General features: G+C 38.6%; 1 protein-coding gene and 1 long non-coding RNA gene across 15 annotated transcripts in view; both read right to left on the reverse strand.

The window, feature by feature from the left end:
- CAMK2D (calcium/calmodulin dependent protein kinase II delta) overlaps positions 1-19273 on the reverse strand; it is a 321314-nt gene that overhangs the window by 53510 nt on the left and 248531 nt on the right. For 5 of the 14 annotated variants that reach the window (XM_019522011.1, XM_019522004.1, XM_019522003.1 and 2 more), the window contains 7 exons: positions 17250-17372; positions 15943-16026; positions 14883-14925; positions 8431-8468; positions 6880-6912; positions 2085-2144; positions 418-459 (listed from right to left, as the gene is read on the reverse strand). In XM_019522011.1, coding sequence (XP_019377556.1) covers positions 418-459; positions 2085-2144; positions 6880-6912; positions 8431-8468; positions 14883-14925; positions 15943-16026; positions 17250-17372 — 423 coding nt within the window. The remainder of the gene's footprint in view (positions 1-417; positions 460-2084; positions 2145-6879; positions 6913-8430; positions 8469-14882; positions 14926-15942; positions 16027-17249; positions 17373-19273) is intronic. The other 9 variants (XM_019522013.1, XM_019522012.1, XM_019522017.1 and 6 more) reach the window with 5 other exon arrangements.
- Positions 9040-14873, reverse strand: LOC109301095. Its single transcript, XR_002098428.1, has 2 exons — positions 13825-14873; positions 9040-11583 (listed from the first exon to the last, which is right to left on the reverse strand). It is a non-coding gene; the product is annotated as an uncharacterized LOC109301095 (long non-coding RNA).

The raw sequence follows: 19273 nt of genomic DNA on the forward strand, positions 1-19273 counted from the left end.
ATGCTGAGAAACAGCAGATGGAAAGAACTGCAAATATGCCTTCATCTTTAGTGAAAGCTTCTCACACAAACCTTAAAAATAATTTCACTGTTCTCCTGGGTCATAGCACAACGTTCTGTTGCATTCTGTATCCGAGCACAACATCCCAGTGCTCATGTGGACCTGGTTTCACAGCCTGCTGAGTGTCCTCAATTTGTACTGATGTTTGCAAGAGCTGCAGAGCTCAGCAACCAGAGAGAATTCACTCAGTAGGAGCAAGCTACAAATGAATTAAGCCCAAGAGACACCAGGTGCAACAGATACAGGAATGAGATTTTCCCTGTTAAACTCTGGGTAACAGATACGTTTTGGTTTAGAATTGTGGATGAAATGTGTAGGGTCTGGAAAAGCAAAATGGAATTGATTCTTTCTGAATACCTTATTTCCATCAGGGTTGTGGATTACTGTAGTTTGGGGCTCCTGAGTGAGAACAAAATAAAGAGAAAAACAGTTCTCATTGGTAAACACAATCTTATTCGTGTGAGGGAGTGTAAGAAGAGCCAGCTGACAAAGGCAAAACAGTGACAAGAGCTAAAGCAAATGTTAACTGCTGCCAGAGGATGAAATAATGTCTCGGATAAAGATTCCTCAACTGGCAAGCCAGCAAGATAGGCCATTTTACCTATTACAGCAGCATGCAAAGACCTTATTCATGATCAACATACATTCAGGGCTTTGAAACTCTGGAGATCTGAAGAGGCACTCTGTCACAATGTCTCATGTTAAATACATTGCCCCTTTTTGTTGGACTTGTTGAATGTTGCGCTATTTTCATTAAAAATATTGTTTGGTTAACTACTAAAACCCACAGTAAGCATGAATAAAAAGAAAGGTGTGTTGAGTGGACACAGCAAGATTTAGGTACCTCCAAACACAAATGGTGTTTGGAAGTACATGGAGGATTTCAAACTCGTTATCCCTTTAAAATAACCTAGATCACCTATGACGGAAGTGCCTGCTGCATTTTCAAAATTTAACCCATTTTTCTTTTCTTATGAGTAATTCATATAAGAGTACCAGATAGCTGGCTTGGGAACATGCTTACAGCAAGTGAGACAGTTTCATATATTGCAGGTGTCTAGAAATAGCTGTGGAGTCAAAGACTCAGCTACACACCTTACACCTGCAAGCTGCTTCTTGAAAATTACTTAACAATGCAGACAGGGGAGCCGAATATGCAGATCTAAAGGTGAAAATTAGTCCCTATGTATATATTAAAAATAAAAAACATTTTCCAGAGTTATTTACCAAGATGCATGGGAAGAAGTAACTCTTAACTTCAGGTAATTAACCACTATTCTTATACGTGTAAGTTTGCTAAACAGAACATTCCTAAGAAATATAATTTTCTAACAGAAACAAGATTCTAGAATAAACATTCACATATGCTTTTCTACCGATCAGTAATATGCTCCCTGCAGAATTTATTACTGAGTAATGCCTAGCATAGATTAAAGAGTAACAGCAGTACAAAAAAGCCTTAGGACTAGGTGCCTCTTGATCCCAGTAAATGAAGGCCTGCAAAGACCTGCAGGGTTTCCAGAGAGTGCTGAATGAAAATCTGAATAAGGTCTATTTTATTGTTGCCTAGCAATAATCCTGTTAGCTCTTCTTGATGTCAACATTTGTGTTAAGATACAGTAAAAAACAAATTAGGAGATGTCCCCTCCCCATCATATTTTAATAATAATAATAAACATATTGAAATAATCATCAGGCAAAGAGCTAAGGGCAATGTGAAGCGCATTCAACTCACTGTCTGACACAGCATGCAAAAAATTCAACTATGGCCACTCGTGCTACCACTCTACCATGGCCAGCTTCCATGTCATGTTTGTATTTATAAACACATTACTTCACAATGGACTTCCTTACAGAAAGAAAACCAAAAATTCAAACAGCAAAAAAGAAAAAAAACCCTTCCCAAATCTAGTAAGCAAACAAGGAAAAGGAGGGCAAAATGGAAGTAAGAGAAACAAAGAAAAAACCCCCAGAAAACAGTAAAGAACTTAAAGATAGCGTGAAAAGGAAGATTCCAGGTATACCAGCGCTGGGGTAGGAATATTTTCTTTGGGGCTGGTTACTACGTTGGTTTTGTTGTTTATCTGTAGGTATGCAGAAAATAGAAATAGACAAGCCTTAGAACTGTTTGTAGCTAACTGATCTATATCTCTCTATATAGAATATCTATATACAGATATAGATATGGAAATAAAGAATCACAGAAAGATGAACTTATGAACTTGAAAGGAATACTTGTAACAGATTTGATAACTGCTTACAGTTTCTCCCAACATGCTAGTTATTGTATTTTGATTTAGAAAGTTCTCTATAAAGCATAGGTGGTTTCAGCTGTAACACTTAACTTAGTCTTTAAAAGTTAGCTAAAACCAAGTAACAAAAATAAACAATTAATACATTGTTTAAGAACGAAAACCCTGAAGTTTCCATTGTGGTTTATTTGCCAGTTTCTAATTATGCAACAATATTAAATAATACACCGACATTTTACTTTATTTCTAGGTGTCAGTCACTAGGTTACATATCAATCGGATTTTCACAGAATACAGCTTCAGCAGTCTAGATTTACTTCATTGGCTCTGTGGAGTAATTCCAGATTTAAATGAGTATAATTGGGGTTGGAATGTGTCTAGATGTACTGACATTGCTTTTTGCCCATTTAGTGCTTTAAATGAGACAAGCATATGTTTCATTTTGTGAAATGTAATGAGGATGTCATACTGAATATCTGCAAAAAAGGGATAGTGGCATTTCCACCAAAGATAGAAAAAGGGATACAGAATCTTCAATGAGCCCTGTAGTCACAATATTGGGAATACAAAGAAAACCATGAACAAAAATCCAGACTTCTCTTCTTTCACTGACAAGCATTTTATGAAAATTTAGCATTAAACTACTACATTGAAAGCCCAAAACTCAAGTCAGTTTGTTTCAGTGAGAGAGTTTCATAGTTGTTAGGGGCTGGAAGGGACCTTACAGATCATCGGGTCCACCCCCCTGCACTTGGGCAGGAAAGACTGCTGGGATCAGATGACCCCAGTTGGGGAGTATTTTTTTTTTATTAATAAGCCTTCTGGTACTCAAATAGAAGTATTGAAGACCTGAATAATATTTATCAGTGGATGTAATGAAAGACTGAGCTGGACTAATAGTCCAAGTGCACGGCTGAGAGCCAAGAATTTTCTGAGTCCATGGCCTTAGGTAAATGACTTAACAGAGTAACTAAATTAGCCAGGGAAAATTGCTGTGCAAACACAGATACATTGTTTCCAGTTTTGGAGCTAGAAAAAGGTAGTAATTCAGGCTACCTTTGTGCTATTCATACATATCCATAGTGTCTATAAGGTGGGGATAATGTTTAGGCATTGTGCGTGTTGGGGCTTTTTAAATTACATTCATAGGTATAGGTGCAGTGATAAAACTCCTGTAACCTACTGAACTTAACAGCACTAGGATTTTTCCATAAGTGTTTGCACTGGTGTAGCTACAGTGACTGACCACTGATTGCTGGAATTAAATCTTCAGCAGAGCCAAAGCTATACTTAGGGCAAGTCCAGGTGGAGAAAATACAAACCTAATGAATTCAAACTCAAAATGTAGGCATACTGGTTCAGAAAGGGGGCTTGTGATGGGATATGACTTATGCTTAAGAGCATGGCGCATTGGGGAGGAGGAAGGGACATGCACTAATGCCTGTAAAGGCAGTGTATCTTCAGAAAAGACTTGCCTCAATACGAGTGCTTTAATGGAATTCCATTGGTACAAATTACACTGGTACCTTGACAAGCTACCATATAGGGGTCAGCTGAGGAATAATTAGCTAATGGTAAAGAAAGCTACTGCACTGAAAATCCTAATTATATATATGAATAATGGACACTATGTCTCCCATCCTGGATATAAATAACTCTCCTTGACTTCAATCAAAGTTAAATACACCTTATAGCAGAACCTTGGTCTTTCTCAACTTATCTTTCTGCAGCAACTGTCACTGGAAAACAACAGGATTGGTTCTGAATTCCAATGGTTTAATTTTATTCTCTATGTTATACGAGTCAACTGACAAATAGGTTTCACTTGTTAATCTACAGCTGTGCATTCTTGCTAATGTGATTTCACCCAGAAGCAGCAGTGGACTCTATAATATGTAATCCAAGAAAGAAGGGGGAAAAACACCTTAATAATTTAATATATGGAGGCCATCTTCACATGCTAAAACATTGGCAGATGTTTTATATAAAAAATGACTTTCCTTAGTATTTTTTAAACTGCCGTAAGAGCCAACCCTGCAGTCCTTACTCAGAGGAAAAATGCATATAGTTCAATGAAACCTCTCTTTTAAAATTAACATGACATAGCTTGTAATGGAACAACAATACACACAATTCTGCACAATGCCATGCTTATTCTCCTGTGTCCAGAAAATACCAGAGTTTCAGGCTGTACAACTAAACATGAGTATCCAGTGTTAATCTGGCCAGAGAGAAGAAGCACTCAAGGAAAAAATGAGCACACAAAACACAGGATGGAGAGAATGAAGGCGTCATCATACGTGATACCGGCTTAGTATAAACTCAGTATACTCAGTGTTAAAATAATCAAACATGCTATACAAATGCTTATTGTTGACTGTGTCAGTGAGCAAGGATAATCACATTTCCATGAGGTTTTTGCCTGAGTAAGGAAAGCAGGATTGTGCCCATACTCCCTTGTGCAAGTTCTACAAAAATAAACAACATTCATTCCAGCTACAGCTGAAAAGTATAGAAAATACAGTCAAACCTCTTAGAGGTACATCAGGAATACAGAATTTAGGTTAGTACAAGTGAAAAAGAGAAAATATAATGCACATCACAGAACAGCTTGGTAAACCATTTTCAAACTTAATAAAAAATAGATAGGTTTTATCTTTTAAACTGCCTATGCTGTATTTATTTTAACAGAAAAGGGAAACTATTAAAAAATAGATTTTTCATGCCATACAGTTAAAAGAACTTTTGGAAAGTATTCTAATTTTATGTACATCTATCTGTTGTAAAGAAGGAAAATATTTTCTATTAAAATATTGGCTGCCAAAAATCACTCTTTTAAGTTTCATAACAATACAGGCAAACACACCTACACACATACCTCTACTTTTCCCAAGCAGTTGGGTATGGCCATATAGTCATGATCTTTAATGGTCTCTACATATATTTTAAAAGTTATATAACATTACGACTTGGGATTTAAATCCTCAAAGCTTTCTATGTGGCTCCGTCTATCTGCAAGAGATAAGAGCAGGCACACAGGATGTTTGGGATGATAAAAACATATGGTAAATTACCCATATTTCTTGCATTTAAACAAACTATACTTTTGCACTAAACAGTGTCCAGCTAGGAGAATATACAGTTAATTAATTAGACTACCAATTCTGCTTTTTAGGGAGAGATTTGCTTGCCATTGGCAGAATAAAAGTTGGGAAGGAAGGAATATTTAACTTCCCACTGGCTGGGCTGACAGTAGAAAAGTGGGCTAGGGTGTCACAGTGGGAATAATCTAAGGTGCTGGCTGCCTGCCTGCCTGAGGTCAGGTGGAAGGGAGACTGTACTGATTCTCTGGTGGGGAATAAGCACTGGAGAAATTGATATTTTGTTGGAATAGCACTGGGATGAAGCTCTGCCTTAGGATGAAGGCTCTTTAGGGATCTAAAGCAAGGAAAAGAAAGTTTATATCTGCCGTGTTCTTAGCTTGTAGCATAAAATCTTGATCTGTGACCCAGGTAGTCAGTGGGTATGTCTACATGTGGATTAACATGCTTTAGTTAATACACATTAAATCTAGTACCTCCTTTGTACCCACACTGGAAAACGTGCTTTAGTCTGTCTTAATGTACATTAACTAAAGAGCATGGTTTTTAAGTGCATGATGTTTAATGTGCATTAGGTTATTTTAATGAGCATTAGAGCTAAATAACACTTTTTTTAGTGATGCTTTAATGCACATTAAAATAGGCTACTGTGCATTAAAGTACATGTGTAGATGTCCCCAAGTGTCTGATTCAATGAAAATGCTAAATATATTTAGAAAAAAAAGGCATTATTCACTTGGAAAAATACAATGTCCAGCAGAAAGAAAGGCATGTTTTAAAGTACATTTGTTAAACTCAATTTAAAAAGAAAACTAATAGGTACACAATGCAGGGATTTTAAAATTACCTTATTGGCCTATGTACTGCTCAGTTAAACCTGGAATTTATAAAAGTGTATCTGGCTCATGTAGTAATTTGTGTTTTATGAAGAAAAGATAAATAGGAAAAGAACAGGAAGTCCTGTCTTACAGAAGCCAGATATTTTTTTAATCCAGATGTTGAAATATATATCTCTGGTATAGGTAAAGGCACTAGCAATGGCAATTTCCCAAGTACTGCAATTTCTATTTTTTTCAAGCTTATGTATAAATAACTGTTCAGTGTATAATGTAGCCATATTATATTTTATTATTTTAAATAAAATCAACTATTAATGTGAGGAGCTTAAAATGATAAATGAAGGGCTTTTTTAAAAGACTCATTTTTTTTCTACACTAAGGACAGCTATCTTCATCAATGTTACATCTACTTTCTGTATGTATGTGTCCACAAGTAAAAATCTTTGTTTTAAAGAGTTGCAGAATAAATTGATTATGGATGGTATGTAGCACTTGTGGGTTTAGAAGTCAGAAGTTTGTGCTTAAGAAGTCTTGCAGTTTTTCCACAGTATTTTAACAGCAACTATTTGATTTCTAGGTGTGAACGTTTCACAGGAGGAAAAAAATCTGGCAGATAAAGATCCTCACCATCATCTGAACACTCGAACTGGACTTCCTTTTCTGAATTGACCAGTCAGAGAGAAAGGAAAAGAAGAGAATGTGACTGGTTGGATTGAAAGTATCAATTCATGGAGTACAGTATATTTTTTGTTTTTAAAAAGACGGCTTAAGTTGAGGAAAGGGTAGGGAAAACTTTTTTGGGGGAAAATAGTTTCTATATGAGAAGAATTTGAAAACAAAGATGTCCACACAGGTAAATCCATCCCCACTGCTTCACATAACTTCATAGAAAAACAAAAGAAAAAATGAAATGATCCAGAAGTACTGGATATCAACAAGTGCAATTTAAGCAAACCATTGGCAATATCTGTTTGCAACACTGCTATCAAAATGGAGATACAATATATACCATTATTGACCAGTGGAAGGAATAATATTTAAAAAGCAATAGCTAGCTATGTTCCACAAAAATACACGTTAAAGAATCGTTATTGAAATGACTGATTTAGCCTGCATGATATGCTTCTTCACATAAATCTACTACTATAAGCTGCCTATTATTTGATACCACAAAGCATTTGTATAGCAAAGCATTTAAGTTATAGTATATTGACTTCATTCTAACAGTCTTACAATTTTTGTATGGGAGAGAGTGCATATGTGTTGGATTGTAAAGGACAAACCTACAATGAATCAGGTAGTTAAGTAAATAGCATTTTGTTACAGCTAAAAAGGAATTGAAGTAGAAAGGTAAAATTTGGTTCAAAGATACACTCATAAGAAATCAGGCAGAACCCAGAAGAAAGTTTACATTATGTAACAAAAGTTGGGGTGTTTAATTTAGTCTTCAGCCATTCTCTAAGAAAAAGAAATATACTCTTTCTCGGTGCTGAATGATTTTTATTTTGTTTTTCAAAGTATCTATCCAGGACACTCATTTGTGAAGCACCTCTCCTCCTGAAGGACCTGGTGACACAAGAGCTCCTATGAGTTCTAAATCATCTACATAAGCTGCCAAAATGTTCCTGTTCTTAGTGAGTCAGGATGAGTTTACTTGCAGAGATGTTAAACCTCTTCACTTCTGACAAACACACCCAGTACACCTAGTGAAATACATCTCATGTGGTGCCAAAAATTCAAGGAATATAATATTCCATTTTACTTGATGGTAAGTCAAGGAATCAGGAAGGCAGGAGAGCTGCAGTTCAGCACCAGTAACAAAAATGAGCAAACACACCCATTACCAAATGTTTATTTATATTAAGAAGCTAAATAAAGCATTGATTCATTGAGGGCAAAATTGACCTTTATTGAGAAAAGTATAAAAATATTCTTTATTCACCATTTTTCTTTTCTAGCCTTATGGAACTTGGCTGAGATTTCCAACTATTCATTTAGTTGTAAGCTCAAAAAAGGAAAAAAAAAACTTTAACTGCTTTAATTATACAGTCAAAACCATTTCTAAATGGGTTTGTAAAGAGGAGGAATAATTATTTCCAAAGTCCAAAATCAAATAAGTTGGTACATGGAAAAGAAGGTTTAATGAGATGTATAGTTTGGTACATTTGTTTAACCTACCTTGACTCCATCAGGTTTCTTCAGTAAGCTCTTTGCTGCTGTAAGATGAGGAAACAAATTCAATGTCAGCTGGTTATCAACAAAGACAATCAGAAGTTCAGCAAAATAAGCATTTCTAGGTTTTATTTTCTCCCTCTGCTTCTATAGGTTTAGGGTATGGACATCTATGACATTTGGGAAACAAAACGTTTTTGCTCTGCTTTCCACTTCGATTTTCTGAAGAACTTCCCCTAAAGAGCACCAAATTCTACTACTTACAATAGAATCTTTCTATTTGATGCTGACAATTTGGAGATCTACTACAAATTACTAAATTTTGTGTATTACAGTAGCATGTAAATAAGCATGCAAAAGCCCTCATATTGCAACATATACACACACACGCACACACACACACACTGATATGTATAAGCATGTGAACAGACTTGATTCAGTTTAGCTGATATATTCACATGTGTAAATGCTTGCAGGTTCATGTAACAAAAGATGACGAATAATGAATCACTAAATGTGCCCGTCATTTTAGAATTTATTTATAAATGAATATGTATTATTAAGAAATATAATACAGTTTACAAAAAGGAAAATAATCCATTTAATTTTTTTTGCTTAGAAGTAGGAAAAAAGTAACTTTTTCGTATGGGAGGGAAACAACCACCTTAATAACTATCATAAACACTTTGGCCAAGCTGACCAGCAGCACAGAAACCTTATGGGGCCTTGACTTGTTAGCGGGAAGCACAGCTTATTCATCCACACTGTGTTGCCACATCTATACTCCTTCTGGATTGGGAGTCGGTGTGGTAGTCCTCAGAACAGCACTGCCTTGTGTTGGATTAATACACTGTGAAGGCATGATGTGGATGGTGCACACTGTGGACAGATGGACATAGCCACATGCATCATCCTGTGGCTATTCAACTAGTTCAGGGCACACAATGATCTATTACCGGTTCTTGGACCAGGAGTACCTAGCACCACTTCTGAGAACAAGTGGCCAACACCATCTGTTACCCTCTTCAGTCAGCAGGAAACCCAGGAGGAGGACAAAGAAAAAAACCTAGAGACTTCAAAGGTGGGTTGGGAGTCAACCTCTAGGTCATTGGGACCTCAAGGGTTATCTAGTTTAGCCCTCAGGTCTCCCATATGTTATTGTAGCTTGTGTGCTCAGCAAAGCAAAATGATCCCTAACTGGCTGTGGCTTAGCCTCAGTATAATATCAGTGTATAAAAAAAATGTGTGTGTGTGTATGTATGTACATGCACATATCTATAGACAAATACATACATGCATATATAATTTTCTATAAATATATAGGGGATTTTGTGGGCAATTTCCCCTATTATAAAAACAATTGCTAAAGACAAAAGTGAATGGACAGGAGGAAAACAGGAAATCAATTGGCTGGAAAGGTCTGGGCTTGCCTCTCAGTGTTTTTGGCCAGATGAAAAAAAATATACTTTGGGTGAAAAAACAGCACAGCACGAAGCACTCTTCATCCAGACCTTTTTTCCTCTGCATAAGGAAATATTACAACAATTGCAGCTGCATGGAAAAAAATATAATTTGATTGACATTTGGGGATCTTATTCTTCCCAGTAGCCATGTAATTTGTTGGATACTATTTAATCCATCTTTCCTTTGGTTAGATGTAGCTTTGCTTTAACTTCTTTTCTGTGTCTGTCTCCCATCCACCTGCTGTCAGGGTTCGCTGTTCATATTAGTGTGGTTCTACTGTACATTGCCATAGAAACTGGATGAAAAAGAACTGATCTTCATTTAAAAAAACAGTATTGGAACTTTAACTGAAGCTGACGTTAGCTTTTATATTCTAGAGAATGTCTATCACTCCACAAAATCGATTTTATTAGTTGTGATATTAGATCAGCTCATACCACCATTAAGACAGTGACACTGGCCCATTCTAAACTTCATTCACAAAAGTCTGCTCCAAGCTTACACTGACAAAAAAACCCTTTCATCTCTTCTATGAAACAGTATTGAAGCATATTTTTCACATGCGTTATAAAAGCATAACTTACATTAAGACCAAATTACATTTATAAATAAGCTGCTGCGTTGCTTAAGCTTTTCAGGTTAGTCACTGCCTATTGGTTACATGTGTTCACTGTGCCTGGTATAACTGGGCCTTGATCCCCCATCGTGACATTCAGACTCTGCTTTATTACAGCAGCATTGAGTCTTTAAATTCTTTTAGCAGGAAGTAGTTATATTTTTTTTATGAATTCTTTCAAGCTGATTATTCAAACAGGGAGTTGCCTTTTATATTTAAAATCTTAGAACTTTAAACATGAACAAAGTCAAAATGAAAGTAGTAATAGGAATTGCTCGGGACACTGTGATTCTAGTAGCATTGTGGAAAAACTGTTGATGTGCTTTACTACAACTCAAAGGCTTGAGTTCAAGTCTTGTTTCAGGCTTATGTTAGTAGCCACAATTGAATGAGCAGTAAATAGACAATCAGACTTGGGAGTCAAAAGACATAATGCTAGCAATATCACTCCTTATGTATGCTGTTGACTACCAAAGCTAGCATGCCTCAACTATCCTAACCCTATGGACCACAGGACACAGAAGAACCAGTCAATACTGCTGATACTGCTGGTATGTAAGCAGATATGACATTAGAAAAGTGTTTGATGTGGCATTAGTGTGTGATATTTCATGCTATGAAACATATTTCAGACTATTTTGACAGGAATTCCATGCCCAGAACAAGGGTAGAGTATGCCTTTCTACTCTGTATTCTGTGATATTCAGACAGCAGTTCCAAGAACTGTTAATTTTAGCTATGTATTTCTTCATTTTTCATCACCTTGGGATTAATTTTAATAGTACTTCAATGCACTTCTGTGTAAGCAAAGACACTGTATGTGAATCAACTATTAAAAATTCTACAGTAGCAAAGCAAATAGCATATTCTAAATTAAGCTAACAATGAAAGATTGAACTATGTTGATTTCCTGCAACTGAAGAGCAACAGTTATTAAATCCTAAGGCAGTGGTAATAAGCTAGAAAGCGAATTGAGACAAAATGAAGTTATGATATCATGCAGAGCTTAGATTGGTTCAGAGCAGATAGCAGTTTTGCTCAGGAGATGCATAAAGATGTTCCTTTTAGGTGCTGAGTGTCTTACCTCACAAGAAACACACATTCCACATAAAAGGAAGAAAGACAAGGAAAATAAAACACGTTTATAAACACATTTTTATGGACACAACCTTAAAATGTATGTTTTGCAATGAAATGCAATGAACAAACAACTAAAACATTAAAATGTCATTTCTAATGTAGGATGTTGAAGCTGTCTTAAATTAACCAGTCAAGTGACAGACAAAAAAAAATCTTTGCACTCCATGCCAAGACATCAAGAAACAGTATTTTAAAATTACGTCATGTTTTTTTCTTTAGGAATTTCAACATTGGACTGAAATAGACAGATAACAATGACTAATGAAAATGATTAGAAATAATACATGTCTTATAATTTAAAATGATGCAGCTTTGAAAGATGCTTACAGCCTCTCCACTCAACTCCTCAAGTTGAAAGTCACAGATAACTCATTAAATGTTACCCAAATAGATTTAAAAAAAAGGTGACCTTAAAAATTAAACTTTCATTTAAATGTGGAAACCCCACAAACCAAGAAAATGCATATTCTTAACACTAATTACATTGGACAAATTGGTCTCATATTCATCATGTTGTAACTTTAGTTGTTTATTATGTTTTAGTTCAATGTTTATCATCATTCAAAACTAGGCCGGTAGACTGTAGCGATTTCATCTTTAAATCAATATATGTTATACTACAATAGAATTCTTTACAGAATATAAGATTCTTTAAAGTTACTGATGCATGATCTCACCTACTTATGAACTTCCTGCTCTTTAGTCACTTGTGAGGTCTGATCTGCATCATCAGTATACATTTAAAGTAGAGGTCTCTTGACAAAACCTCAGATACTGAGGTTGCAACAGGAGATTCAGAAAACTTTTCTTCCACAGAAGAATTGAAACACAAAGTAAACCAAATGATACATAGTGATAAGCAGGGATCTGGGTTTTTCATTTCCCACAGAAACAAACAAACAAAAAGAAGGATTTCTCCCTTTGCCTGAAGAAAACATGGATTTCTCATTTTAATGGAGAAACCCACATATTTTGCAGTTTTGCAAAGAGCTCTCTGCAGGCTGGCAGAGTTCCAGCCTGCAAGGGGTTGCCAGGGAGTGGGAGGAGGGCAGTCAGGTAGGGGGTGCCCTGTGCACACATGCGCATGGCTGCCAGGCAGCCTGGAGAGCCGCTCCCACAGGTAAGTGTGCGGGGGGGGACCCATGCCCCACAGATCTGTGCGTGTGGTGGGGAGGGGGGCACGGGCTGCCTGCTGCAGGCTCCCCACACTGCTGCCCTCCCCTGGGGCCTCCACAGTCCAGTGGGTGTGACTTGGCGCTGCACGGCACAGCGGGGCTACATGGGGAAGCTGTTCGCCGCTGTGAGCTCTGCACTGCTGAGGTGAGGTGTCCCCTGTGCACAAGGGCAGCAACACGGGGTTGTGCCCTTTGCTGCTGTTGTATGGGCAGGGGATGCATTACCAGGGCAGTGCAGAGCATGCAGTGGCAACGAGTTTCCTTGTGTGGCCCCACTATTCCCTGTAGTGCCAGGTTGCATCTGCTGGGCTGCAGAGGCCCTGGGGGAGGGCAGCAGGGCGGAGAGCCTGATCCCACAGCAGGCAGCCCATACCTGCCATGACCCCATGCACAGATCTGTGGGGCACAGGTCCCCCCTGCGAGTTCATGCAGTGGTAGGGAGCTGGTCCAAGCTTACAGCAGGCAGGCAGCAGGGGGTGAGCTGGGTTCCACCTTGATGCAGCAGCTGCCACCTCCTGGCCCCCATAGCCCTGGTGGCTGGGTACCCCCTCTAGCAGGCCTGGGGCGGAGGGGGGGAAGAGGGCGGTGGATGGGGGGCAAGGGGCACCAGCAGGGCTGGGGGACTGTGGATGGAGAAGTGAGGGGCATGAGTAGGGCCAGAGGGCTGCGTGGGGAGTGAGGAGCATAAGCAGGGCCAGGAGGCTATCGGGGGGTGCGGGGGAGCAGGGGAGGGAGTGAGGGGCACCAGCAGGGCTGGAGGAGCTGTGGGGAGGAGTGAGGGGGCTTTTCATTTTAATCACAGGTTTTGGGGTTTTTATCAGGGAATTTGTGATGTTTGTTTATCAGGGAAAACCAGGACCCCTGGTGGTAAAGGTATTGTTAAACATTCCCATTCCCACATGTCAAATGCTGTTAAGAGGGAAGCATCCACACATCAAGGTAGGAAAAGACAAGCTAAGTGCCCTCTGATCATCTCAAGGGTATGCCTCCTCAGGTGAGGATTACCTCTAGCTGGTGTTAGGCAGTTTGTGTTGCAGTAATGTTAGTGGACTCCCCAGGACCAATACCAGCAATTTGTGGTCCTTCAGTATCTCAGGATGCACTGTTCCCAGATTTCTGCCCCCCCGCCCCCAATCAGATGATCTATCATCTGGAACTCTACTGCCCTGCATTGACAAGAGAGCCAGGCAGTGGGTGCGGGATGAGGGAAGCAGGTGAGTGGGGAGCTGCTGGGGAAGCACGGGTAGAGGGTGGGGCAGGTAAGTGGGGAGCCACTGGAGAGCCAGAGAGCCAAGCAGCTACAGGGCATTGCTGATATTATTTTAACTTTCTGTGTTTCAAGACAAACACAGGCATAACTTGTCCAGTTTCGGATATGATGTCCTTTCCTAGCCCTATGCATAGCTTGGATTCTACTTCTACCTGTAGAAAAGCATGTGTGGCATACTTGCCAGAGGTAAAATAACAGAGGAGGAGGGCTACCTTCCCAATATTTAGCTAAACAGCTTATTGGAAAGGGTAGGAGATCTGGGTTCTACTGCCCCCTCACTCAGAGGGGTTTAATGCGTTTCTTTTTTCCCAGCAAAGTTATCTAATCACGAGGTCCTGGGCTGGGCATTGTTGCCAAGAGCACTCTCCTGATCTCCTTTTGAACGAAAACAGACTGATTTATTTCAGTTCTGCATTTTACACACCTATAATGCATAACTTCATTTTTAAGCACTCCTTGACCACATATCTACTTGCACAAGTATCATAATATAGTTTGTCCTTTGCAAGGATTACAAACCTAAGACTATAAATGATGCTTTCCCTCTTTTTCAATAGGGTTACAAACATACTACACCAAAATACTTTATTAAGTGTCATCAGCTATAAAAGGCTCCATTAAGCCCAGCAGCAGTTGAGATATTTTTTGCTCTTACCTCTGAAAAATGAAGCAACTTAGATAAACTACGCTTTAAATATACCACAGTACTAAACTCATTCTAATTAGATCCTGGTTGTTTTAAGCACACACCAAAATGTGAAGAACACACAGATTTGGAGTTCAATAATCATACCTGAAAAATTTCTGGTAGCCAGCATGGTTGTCAAAATGGCTCCCTGTAAAAACAGATATTGGCTTACATTAATGTTATTTCTGCATAGCCCTGTGTGTGCTGGAACAAAAAGGAAATCTTTATAATTAGACATCATTTAATTAGTGAATTTATCAGGAAGAATGAATTTTGTATGCATTATATATATCAAATGCAGTACCTGTGAATGATGAAATAAAAATACATAATATCCCCAATCATTACTGAGCTGTTAGAATATAATAGTGCACAAATCCATGTATGCCCATGAGCATATAAAGCATCATCTGAGCATATGACACTGATTTTTACTTCATCTGCTTGAGATGAGTTTTGCTTACATACTGGAGAGAAAAGCAGTAGACATAAGTGGCTGCAGGAAAGTGCAGGGGGCATCCTGTAGGGAGACTGGCTGCAGAGCAATAAGCTTGGTGATAAGGCCAATTAGAAACCCTTGCATTTGGCTGAGAAAACCAGAGATCATGTGACTGGATCATGGGCCCCTGGGCAATATAAGCACGGCTCTTGGATTGGAGAGGGCAATTTGGCCCACGTCTGGAAAGGATAGGGTGCTCTGTAGGGGTCTTATGGAGAAAAGGAGTTTATGTCTTGAAGTTTATGTAGCCATGAGGCATGGAAGCACCTGAAGAATGCATTGTGAAGAAGGCACTGTGTGTATGATTAGCTTGCTTAGAGCACAGAGACAGACTGCCAGGATGGTGGGGAGGCAGGGGAGCTAGAGAGAGCTAGAGAGAGCAACCAGTTGGGGGCACTAGAGAGAAAACCCAAGAGATGTGCAGCCAGTTAGGGGTGTAGGGGAGAGAGTATGCCCCATTTAAAGGTTTCCCACAACATATTTATTAAATATCTAAACTCCTGATGTTTGTCTAAACAGTGTCACTTTGAAGAATTCACAGGATATACACCATAAAACACTTCAAGAGAAGTTTATCCTGTGTATGGAGTACATGACAACTTAGCCTTTGATCTTTCAAAAATTACTTGCTACTAAAATACAGATCTGCAGTTTCTTCCCCCTTACCTTTAATTTTCTTCTTGCGTTGAATTTCTTCAAGCAATCTACAGTCTCCTGTCTGTGCATCATTGAGGCAACAGTAGAACGTTGCTGAGGGAGAAGAAGAGAACAGCATTTTCAGTATATATAATCATTTATACAGCACTGTATTTATTATATGTATTTATGGACCATATTCATAGGTTTCAGGTTCCTATCTTACTATGGTATTCATTTACATGGGATGGGGCTGCTGCCCAGCCAGGTGGTGTGTGGGGCTTGGGGCCCAGGGCTGCAACGTGTGGCTGCAGGGCCCTGGTGGGGAGTGGGATGGGGCCACGGGGACTCATCCACGGGGCAGAGTGGGGTGGGGTTGACTTCCTGCCACTGCACACACTCCCAGGGGGTAGGGTGGACACATGCCCCCCAGATCTGTCTGTGTGATGGGGGAAAGCATGAGCTGCCATGGATTACTATGTGTCTGGGAAGTCTGCAAAACTTTACGTGCATACAGAGCACTGTGCCAGTGCAATCTGGTGAAAAATGGAACCCATGTTAAAATGCAACTCAACTCAGTGAGTTTTGACCTGAGTGAAAACAAAGGTCTCGGGATTTTGACCAAATGTAAACACAAAAAACCCAACAAAATTCAATACAGTATTTTCATTTTGAGTTATACTATCCTATAAAATGGTATTAAAAAACTAAATTTTATTTAACCTTACCAGTATTGTGCAAGACACAGGACGAAAGAGGAATGAATAAAGGGCTCAGAACCAAAGAAATATCTGACTGTCTCTATCTGAGTTACCTGCATAGCAGTTTTAAGGCAAATCTCTTAACTTCTTTATGAGTTTCAGTATCGGCATAATTGGGTTAGTAACATTTACTCATCTGACTGGGGCATGTTGCTGATTATTTATTCTGAGGATGTAAACGTAACTGAAAATTATTGTTGTTACTGCTCCATATCCTATCCCTAGAACACTTGCACAAAAAAGACGTCTTAAAGGTCCTGATCCTGCAGTCTACTTTACATAGTGGACCTCTGCCAGAACAGAGAGACCTAGTGAAGTCAATGCAGGTCTGTTTGTATTAAGCAGTTCCTCTGGTTGGGGCCTCAGTAAGGATAACTATTTCCAGAGTTAGAATACTGCAGGCTGTCTATATGATTACAGTTTTACTTCTTCTATTTAATTCCTTTCCAACCAAAGCACATTGCAAATAGAAAATAATAATAATTAACCTTCTGGATTTGTGCACTAGATTTTGGAGAAGGCTATAAGCTAATCTGCATGTAATAGTATTTTGTTGCTTAACTGAAAACTACTTACACAGATCCAAGGATGCTTCAGTGCCTCTGATGCTGTGATACGTTTGGCAGGGTTGATAGTGAGCATTTTGTTGATAAGGTCTTTGGCTTCAGGAGTCACTGTATCCCACTCTGGGGAGGGAAACTTAAGAAAATACATGCATATATAAATATGTGTGTACAACATGTGTCCATATATAGGATACATACGTGACATGTAAGTCACATGAATGGATAGCATAACTTTACAGTTTAAGTAAACAAATGAAGCCTGATTTAACCAGAAAAAACAAATAACTAGTTCTGTAAACAGTATACTATTCTTTTAACTTCTTCATAATTTTTATTTCAGAAAGTTTTTCCACTGTCAATGTTAGATTTTTTGTAGCCAGTCCTTTACAGAAATATCTCCCACTATATGATGCTAATTAACACTAACAGGAGGAAATGACAAAATAGTGGAATAGGAAAGCCTAGGCAAAACAAATCAATACATATTCTGTGTTTATATAGCACTTAATACAGACCTGGTACTACTGGTCTGGTAAAAGAGGTAAATGGCATTATTATATAGACTCTTTGTTTATTGTCTTTTAATGTGAAATGGCGCATATATATTAAATGTACACACACGTATATGTGCATATATGTACAGTAATATATACAGTTAAAAGTGCATTAAACTGCTTAATCATTTACTTATGTCCATTCCCGTTCAGCAAAACTTAAGCATGCACTTAACTGTAAGCTCATACTTAAGTTCCAGTGAAATAGAATTTAAGTATGCTGTGAAATGTTTTAAAGAAAATGCATAAACTCAAGCATTTATCCTTGTATTGTTTCATTCTTAAGATGGGTAAATTTAGAGCTAATGAAAACTGTTGATAAATATGCAAGAAACAGTACTTATTCAGAGACAGTTATCACAAGGCAATGGGATCCGTTTTATGAATGCATATTGCAATCTTTGTGCTTACTCAATCCTTGTTTCCTCAGCTGAAACTGTAATTATCTGATATGAATTTGTTGCTGTATAGATACTTGTCCACAAGGAAACAGACTGAGATCATAACGTCTTCATTTCCACTAGAAGTCAACCAGCTGACAATCATTTTCAGTCATTTCCAGGCAGGGATGGATTCAAATGAGTGATTAAAAAAAAAGCCTGTGTATGCCATAGTAATTTCAACACTAATAATTTTGATCCTTTTAATAATAATTTGACCTATTCAATCCTTAAATAGCTGAGTCTTTGAGTTTCAGTCAATTAGTACTGAGCAGTCAGTACTGAGCCCACTAAGCTTACAATAAAATTGCTTTTGCAACATCTATAACATTTCCAAACCCACTGGGCCAATCCTTCAAATGTTCACCAACTGTAGGCTGACCATATGGAAATCCAGGACATCACCCAGGAAATCCGGGACACTGTCCTCCACCCCCGACCCTCTCCCAAGTCAGCAAGGTCAGGGCTGCCAACGGGCACCTGGGTCTGGCCTCTGAAATCCAGGAATGGCCCAGACATATGGTCACCCTACTGAATGGCCACAGTGCTTATTACTGGGAGGTATGCAACACAGGATGGGACTGCTCCTTCCATCTGTGTTTGCAGAATGGGGCCTGTAGGCATCTCTGGGCACCTGAAGACTTTATAAAAGACAATTGGCAAGAAACTGTCATTTGGTTTGTTGGCAATGATAAGCCACCCTAAAGAATGTAAACTTTTGTCAGTTTAAAATATTACTAAAGATACCAAAATGTGAACAGGGTCAACATGAAAAAGTAGCCATCATTCTTAAAGGACTTTTATTCAACTAACTGCCAGCGTCACAGATTTTGAGCCGTAAATCAATTTGATAAAATTACTCTAGGCCGTACCTGTATCTGTAAGGCTCATATTACACTTAAATGTTCCATTACACATATACAAATTTGTACATGAATCAACAGCAAGTAGAATGTAACAGAAGTGCAAAATCAATAAAAGTAAACAGTAGAACAGGGAAACACTGAGCTTTCTTAATATTATTCCAACCCCCCCCCCCC

This window comes from Gavialis gangeticus, unplaced genomic scaffold (genome assembly GCF_001723915.1).
Source record: "Gavialis gangeticus isolate Ggan-Ray unplaced genomic scaffold, GavGan_comp1, whole genome shotgun sequence".
Lineage (NCBI taxonomy): Eukaryota > Metazoa > Chordata > Crocodylia > Gavialidae > Gavialis > Gavialis gangeticus.